The following is an 8,329-nucleotide window of genomic DNA, read 5'->3' as shown; positions in this document are numbered from 1 at the left end:
CTTAGCCCGTTGGATCCAAATTTTTTGCCAGGCTTTGAGTGCTGAGACCAAACAGCAGCTGCACACCTCGATTTCCAGGTAACAATCCCCTCAACAACCCTTCACCTGTCTCCCCTCGCAACCCCAAGAGTGAGAGACCGCCAACCAGACAGAAACATGAAGCCAGGTGGCTTCACAAAGAAAGCACTCGAGGGAAAGAAAGAGGCCGGTTCCAGGCATTTGGTAAACTGAAAGCAAACTTCTTTATTGTACACAGTACAGAATATAACGCAGCTTGGCAGGATGCATACGGCCCTGCGCAGGGGAAAGTAGTCCAAACCAACCGGCAGCTTAAAGCCTGTCTGCACTGTGGGCTTCCACACTCTGGAAAAAGAAGCCAAAAACAACACAACACCCCCCACCCCCACCCAACCAAAAACCCATCCAGGGGTGCACGAGTCCTTTGGGGATGCAACGGTGGTGCCTCCATCCTCTGCCCTGGGACAGCGCAGGCCACTCGGTCACAGAGGGGAGGGGAGCTCACAAGTCCCTTCCTACTCAGAAGACAGCGAAGATCTACCGCCTCCCCAAACGAAACACCCAAACCAGGAGAAGTCAAGAAAGGAAAAACAAATCCTATACAGCATTTACAACAAATAAATCTTTAGCCAGCTGGGGTAAAATGTGCATATATGTAGAGACTATGTGTAGGTTAGAAAGCTATAAATACGGTCTGGAAAGACTCGGTTGATTAGAGTACAATGCTAATTAGGGCCCAAGCTGTTGGTTCAATACCTTTGGGGGCCAATTAGCTTCCATTAGAGGAAAAGCCTTGTGTTTCCATAGCTATAAAATCCATCTCCCCTTCACCCCCTGAGCCACGTCCCAAATGTGCTCTTGGTCATGTGGGGGACTTGGGACCAGAGTGAGCCTGAGTTTCATTTATAGAAAAACCAGCTCAGGTCCTTGTCTTCTGCTCCCCGAGCCAGCCTGGTCCCCCTCACCTGTCCCTCTCCACAGGCTCAGGGGTGTGGGGAGCACCGAGCTCCAGCGCCCGGCAGGGATCTGCCTGCCACCTCCCATTAACAGTTCGTCTACTTTGAGCTCCACTGATATGTAGCTTTAGCTGGGCTGTTGAAACACGTTTTCAGTATAAGACAGCAACTAGAATACACTTTTCCAAAGAAAACGGTGTCAGGAAGCTAAAAGGCTAGCGCTGTGTACCTGTCTGCGCCACACAGAAGCCTCAAACCCCATTGAGTCATATGCAGGGTTTAAAGTCCAAGATGTAACGATAAAGGAAAACAAAGCAAACGGGTGAAATGGAAATTGTCGTCAGTCATGCCCAGAAAAGTGTCCCTACGGGAATTCCCAACAAGTGGGCCAGTTTCAAACGGGCAAGACGAGTATTATGTACACCTGCTTTCCAGAGAGGGCATGGTACTGAACATGGGGAGCTATACACATGGAATTGAAGCTGGGTGCCCAGAATGCCCTGCACACTTCAAACATGTACAACTCGGTGCGGCTGTTCCCTCCGGCCGTCTGGTGCAGAAAGCACAAAGGGGGCCACAGACGGGCTTCGACCTGGCTTGGGAGAAGCCCCCCGTAAAGCCCCTCTCAAGCTGCAGCATCTTCATAAGTCGGCCTGGCCCTGTCGAAAGGACACGGTGCGCAGTTACCAAAAGGTTGGCTTTTTTTTTTTTTTTTGCTTTAAATACCAAAACTACAAAAATCAGTTTATAAACTGTTGTTGGTTTTAAACTCCAAAACCACCACCCAAACAAAACAGTGCCCAAATGAAAGCAAAATACTGTCGAAAGTGTTCACCACCCTCCTCTGAAATGAAAGCCATCCGTACAGTCATGACTTGGGAAGAGGAGGGGTTTGCTTGAGTGCGTGGCCACATGTCCAGAAGGTCCCCAAGAGTCCTGCTGCTTTATTCTTTGAGAACCAAGGAGTGGGGGGTAGCTGTTCTGACCCTCCCCTCTGCTTTCTCTACCAAGGGGAATCAGTTTCAATTGAGCTCCAAATTCCAAGACGTATTGTAAACCCCCCACGGTCTGAACCTCCACAACAGCCTGGTTTCTCTATGGATTTGTGATTTTTCAAGACGTTGTGCAAATCAGAGCCCACCTGCATCAAGGCAGTTAGCAGTCCACGATCAAAGAAGATTGTCGCACACTCACCTGGTTTGCAGGGATTAACCTGACCAAGGTATTGCTTTGCATATATTGTCCATGGCAAGGAGCCTCCATTTCAATCCCTTTCCAGAAACCTCATCAGAATCAGGGCCGAGGCACCAGCCCCTTTTCCTGGGTGGTTTTTCTGGCCCACCCCCTCCCCGTTTCCACTTGCTAGCCCAGGTGTCTGTCTTTAAGGGTGACAATCCGAAAATGGCTTGGGCTCTCCAGATAATACTCAAAGGGCAAGCTTCAGGAACAGCCAAGAACACAAACAAAACCACTGCCCTCGTTTGCCTGAATGGGAACTGCTAGCTCTAGGGTTTGGCCGCACAGCCACTGAGAAACTTAGTAAGCAAAGCCTTCAGCGTAGGGGAGGCTGCCGCAGCGATCCACATCCAGGAGGTAAGCGGGGTTGTCTTCAAAGTGGGTCAGTGGCAGGGTGTCCTCCTCGTTGAGGTGGCACTCGGACTCGGCCTTCAGGAATGGGCGCTGATTGTCAGGAAAGGCCATGGAGAAAAGGGCATCCGGGTCACAGACGAATTTGTAGACGTATCGCTCGCCTGCCACCTGAGAGAAAGCAGACCACCTTCAAGACCCAGCCGGATAGGAAAATTACAATGATGGGGATGGCAATCAATGACATGAAACAAAATGTGTACGGATTGTTAAATGGAAAACGGATCTGGCTTTGTAGACAGACCTTCACCTGATTCGTAATAAAGTGGTAGAACACAGGCCAGCTGAAGAGGGCCTTTGAGTAAAAGGAAGGGTAGAATAATGAGGTATTTGTAAGTCACCCAGCTCTCAGGGAGCAAGGGACCAAGGGAAGCTCATTAGCTAGCTAATTAGTCAAATCAGGTAGCCTTACTTTGATAAATCTCAGGAGCTTTTACCTACCAATTGTTTTGTTGTCACTATGCTGAGAGATGACCCTATCAGCAGTTGAAAAAGAAGACATTGGAAATTCAAATCCACACGAGATAAGCTTTTACAAAAGAAAACTCTCCCTTTCTATCGAGGGAGGGGAGGGCTACTCCCAAACGAAAAGGACTGGGAAGTACAACACAGTAGTCAGACCCGTTTCAGTTCCTTTCAAAGTACACCATCTTCGCGATATGGCTTTGTTACTTAGATGGGTTAGAAATTAATAGAGAACCTATGTGGAAATTTTAAGTACCTTCCAAAGCCAAATAGAATGGCATTTTGGCATACCTCCCATTTCAAATTACTCAACCTATGGCTTCCCCTACATTGAAGAAAGGTAACGGATAACTGCCTTTACATATGGCTTTATGCATACCATTATGAGAATGAAGGAGCCCTGGTGGCATAGCAGTGGGTTACATACTGCACTGCTAACTGCAGGGTCAGCCGTTCAAAACCACTAGCTGGCTCCACGTGAGAACGATGAGGCTTTCTATACCCGCCCGCCTCCCCCAACTTACAGCCTCAGAAATCCCAGGGAGCAGTTCTGGTCTGTCCTATCGAGCTGCATTGAGTTAAAATTGACTCAATGGCAGTTGGTTTGGTTTTCATTATTAGAACCAAAAAGGTCATGGGTACTCAAGGGCCTGATGATGTAGTAGACGAACTACCTACAGGGAATGGGATCACCCACTTTTGGCTGGTTGTTTAGCAACAGAATAAGAACATCCAACTTAATCATTGCTATTGGTGAGATACTACAGAAAGTGGCTATAATTACTGACACAACATTGTAGATTTAAAAAAAATTACTGTTGACCTTAATACTACCCTTCCGTCATAGGAAGCCAAAGACCAATGATACACACTTAACCATTCTATTGAAGCTCTAAAATCTTTGGGCTTTGCTTCCAAATGCTGAATTTAAGGAGCGTGTTGCTGCTGCCCTAGTTACATAGGGAACAGTACCATTATTCTGGGGGATCTTACAGCCCATAGATGGTGACACCTCTATGTCTGGTCACCAGAACTTGGTTGGTCTTTAAAACTCAAACACTGGAAAACCCAAAGCTGTGTTTCTGCTAACAGTGACCCCCACCCTCTCGAACAGAGTAGGAACTGCCCCTTTAGGGTTCTTAGGATGTAAATCAGTGGTTCTCCACCTTCCTAATGCCATGACCTTTCATACAGTTCCTCATGTTGTGGTGTCCCCCAACCATAAAATTATTTTCGTTGCTACTTCATCACTGTCATTTTGCTACTGTTATGAATCGAGCGACCCCTGTGAAAGGGTCATTTGACCCCCAAAGGGGTCAGAACCCACAGGTTGAGAACCGCTGATGTCAATCCTCTTGCGAAGAGGAAGCCTCATCTTCCTCCTGAGGAGCCACTGGTGGGTCTAGACTATGCCCAGGGCCTAACCCCGGTGAGTAGCACTTCCATCAAAGGAAGTCTCAAGGGAGGAGAGCAGAGGCACACTACCAACCATCCCTTCTTGTTTTTGAAACCAGTTTTCGGAGTGCAGACCCAAAGCCCATGAGTAGGCCACTGGAGAGCCCCTTGCAGAGGGGTCTCCGGGAGAAGACGAGCCAGTCAGGGTGCGATGTAGCAATGATGAAAAATACAACTTTCCTCTGGTTCCTAAATGTTTCCTCCCCGCTCCCACTATCATGACACGAATTCTACCTTCAAGTCTGGCTAGACCAGAGGATGCACACTGGTACAGATAGGAACTGGAAATACAGGGAATCCAGGGCGGATGAGCCCTACAGGACCAGTGGTGTGAGTGGCGATACTGGGAAGGTAGAGGGAGAGTGGGTAGGAAAGAGGGAACCAATTACAAGGAAGTATATGTGACCTCCTCCCTGGGGGACGGACAACAGAAAAGTGGGTGAAGGGAGATGTTGGACAGGGCAAGATATGACAAAATAATAATTTATAAATTATCAAGGGCTCATGAGGGAGAGGGGAGCGGGGAGGGAGGGGAAAAATGAGGACCTAATGCCAGGGGCTTAAGTGGAGAGGAAATGTTTTGAGAATGATGAGGGCAATGAATGTACAAATGTGCTTTACACAATTGATGTATATATGGATTGTGATAAAAGTTGTATGAGCCCCTAATAAAATGATTTAAAAACAAAAAAGAAACCAGTTTTCTCTTACATACCTGGTTCTCCCCTACCCCACCCCCAAGTCGGTATGTGTATGGGGCAGAGGGAGGCAGGAAGGTACAGTGGGGGCTTTTGGGTCTGGAAGGAGTGATCAGATGGTCCGTATACTATGACCTATATAAAAAGGGCCGGCCAAGTAAAGAGGGCACTGGGCAGGTTCTTGCTCTTGAACAGAGCAAGTCGTTTATAATAGGTGGTGGGGGTTTTGCCCCTTCCATTTTCTAGCATGCTCGATAACATGCAGGCAACATTTATTCTTTGGGAGAACAAAGACTCTATTAAAACAAGCTTGAGAGAAAAGGTAGCTAGACTGGTGAACGCAGTGAAGTCTTGAGGAATTCAAGGGCACTGGGAATGGACCAGGTCTTAAAACCATGCAGGTAATTTCACAAGTGTGTATGTGTGTTTCCTTTTCATTGGATAGCATGCCTGATAACTTACAAGCACATCACATAAACTCTGGTGGCGCAGTGGTTACGTGTTGGGCTGCTAACTGCAAAGTTGGCAGTTCAAAATTACCAGCGGCTCCCTGAGAGGAAGATGGGACTTTCTAGTCCCATAAAGGGTTCCAGTCTCGGCCACTCCCAGAGGCAGTCCTATGGAGTTTGGCTTTTTTTTGGAAAATCAATGATACATTAAATCATAATTCAGACTGGGGCGGCCTTAGATCCTGTATGCGCAAGCACTAAAAACTCAGGGGAGTGCTCCCCCAGAGAGACTGATTGACTATCTGAAGGTGGAGGGGGGGCAGAGGTCACAGTGCCATATGTCCAAGAGAACGATGGACCTGGCTTCAGTGAGGACAGTCTCAGGAGCACTGTCCACAGCATTTCTGCCAAATACAGCTCATGGGTCACTAACTACCCTGTCAAAACAAAAACACTTCCTGCCATTGAGTTAATGCCGACTCATAGTGACCTGTCTGCCTTGGAGTGGCTAGTGGTTTTGAACTGCTGACCTTGCAGTTAGCAGCCCAATGTGGAACCACTATGCCACCAGGCTTCCTCGATGACCCTATAAACTGCTGAAATACATTCATGCATCCCCTGCTTTTATGGAAGACATACTTATTTTCACTACGTGAAAAGAACTCTACGTAAAAGAACTTTCACCAACAAAGTGCAAAAAAGCAAAAGTAGCGCTCAGGGTTTGTTTTGCAGCAGCTAAAGAGGCAGAGCACTTTCTGAATGCTGAGTAGTGTCACCAAGCTCCGGCCCCTGGAACTATAATTGGCATCACGTCTGTGAACAGTGTAAGATTGTATGTACTATTTGGTACAATAGGAGCCTTGGTGGTGGAGTGGATGATGCAATGGGCTGCTAACTGGATGGTGAGCAGTTCAAACTCAGCAGCCCCTCTACAGGGGAAAGATGAGGCTTTCTGTACCCAGAAAGATATAGAGCCTCGGAAACTCACAGGGGCAGTAATACTCTGTGCTTAGGGTCAATAGGAGCCAGAATTGACCCGATGGCAGTCGACTGGGCTTTGTGTTGCTCTTATGTCGTCTGATTTGGGAGGTTACTTAGACCTGGGAATGCTGGGAAGTTTTCTCCCCATCCAAATCAATGGTAAATTGTGTCTCCGCTTTAGGCCACACAAAACTCTACTTTTGGATAGCAGGGAAAACCTGTCAATGCCAAATAGTGGCGAACAGGACAGTATAAAATGTGATGGCTAAGAACCAAGGATCTGTAATCCTCACCGTCTGTATGTGGGATTGTAAGATTAACCTGCAACCACCTAGCCCAATAAGGAGTTTGTTCTGGCTGTCTCAAAATCAGCTTCGTCCTCTCTTCTGCCAACAGCACTCTGCTACCAGTCGACCCAGCTGCCCACTGCCAGACCCGGCCGGCGTTGGCTTCTCAAGCCGCGTTTCAGCTTCTATTGATTGTGAAAGAGAAGGAAGATTTCCCGACTGGTCTAACACCTTTGAGAGTATCAAACCATCTTATTTGGAGAGTTGGGTACTTTAACTGAAAACTCTAACCAAGCTCCATGGGAGTGGAACCCTTCAAGGTGACTCCCCCCACGCTCCTTTATGGGTACAATGGGCGGCCTACTTTCCTGGCCATCTTTGTAATCAGAGACAAGGTCGCTACGGTCCCGGAGCCTACTGTTCCTACGGTGTCTTCCACAGGAAAGCGCTGGTTTCCACAGGCCCCAAAGCATTAGAGACCTCCCCATATTTCACTTTCAGGAGAAAGGCAAGAGCTGTCTACTCCTGAAAAGAGTTGCAGTCTCAGAAACCCACAGGGGTAGTGAGACCAGGGCCCTCCCTATAGGGTTGCTATGAGCTGCAATTGACTTGATGGCAGTTGAGCTGAAATTTTTGAAAATCCTGTTTGGCGCTTGCCTTGAGTTGCTTTTAAAAAAAAACAAAACCCTCCCCCAATCCCCAAGGTTTCTCTCCGATGACACAACCACTAGACGCGAGCATCTGCTGCTAGCCACGTTACAGAGTCTTGGGATGGATGCCCTTGCCCTTGCCGTTCTCTATGAAAGGGTTCAGGGGGGTCTGAGTGTCTCTGGTAAGCGCCCACCTTCTGCATGATGCCCTTCTCGTAGTAATAGCGCAGAGAGCGGCTGAGCTTGTCGTAGTTCATGGCTGGCCGGTTCTTCTGAATGCCCCAGCGCCGAGCAACCTGAAGAAGAGAAGCACAGAGCAGTGGGCACACATTCCCCTGGACCTGCTGGTTTGCTCTGAATCCTTCTGTAACCTCATTGGCTCGGGCCAGGGACCCATTTCCCTGACCTGGAAGGGAAAGGGTTTAATTCTCTCCAAGCCAAGCATTCACCAGAGGCGATGATTCAGCCACAGCAGCTGGGAGGTGAGACCAGGAGGTGGAAGGCTCCTAGCACTTTAAGATTGTGCAGGGTTTGGCCATCATCCCAGAAGAAATAGGCCCTCCACCGTTCCTCCACGTATGAATTATTGACCAATACTCATAGCCCATTAGCATGTTGCCATTAAGTGCTATGGTTTCTGTAGCAGTCAATAAGGAATAATTAGAGTGGTCATTCCTGAAACATTAGAAACACACTAGTGAGTTGCTAATGGGCCAGCAGAGC

General features: G+C 48.1%; 1 protein-coding gene across 1 annotated transcript in view; it reads right to left on the bottom strand.

The window, feature by feature from the left end:
- Positions 1-223: 223 nt before the first annotated feature.
- Positions 224-8,329, bottom strand: part of ETV5 (ETS variant transcription factor 5) — a 70,483-nt gene continuing 62,377 nt past the window's right edge. The window contains exons 12-13 of the mRNA XM_004713420.3: positions 7,801-7,902; positions 224-2,732 (exon numbers count right to left, since the gene is read on the bottom strand). Coding sequence (XP_004713477.1) covers positions 2,511-2,732; positions 7,801-7,902 — 324 coding nt within the window. The 3' untranslated portion in view covers positions 224-2,510. The remainder of the gene's footprint in view (positions 2,733-7,800; positions 7,903-8,329) is intronic.

The sequence above is a fragment of the Echinops telfairi genome, unplaced genomic scaffold (assembly GCF_000313985.2).
Source record: "Echinops telfairi isolate 266 unplaced genomic scaffold, ASM31398v2 ScPeMD7_7407;HRSCAF=8445, whole genome shotgun sequence".
NCBI lineage: Eukaryota > Metazoa > Chordata > Mammalia > Afrosoricida > Tenrecidae > Echinops > Echinops telfairi.
Note: the sequence above shows the minus strand (reverse complement) of the source record. Positions and strands in the feature narration are given on the sequence as shown.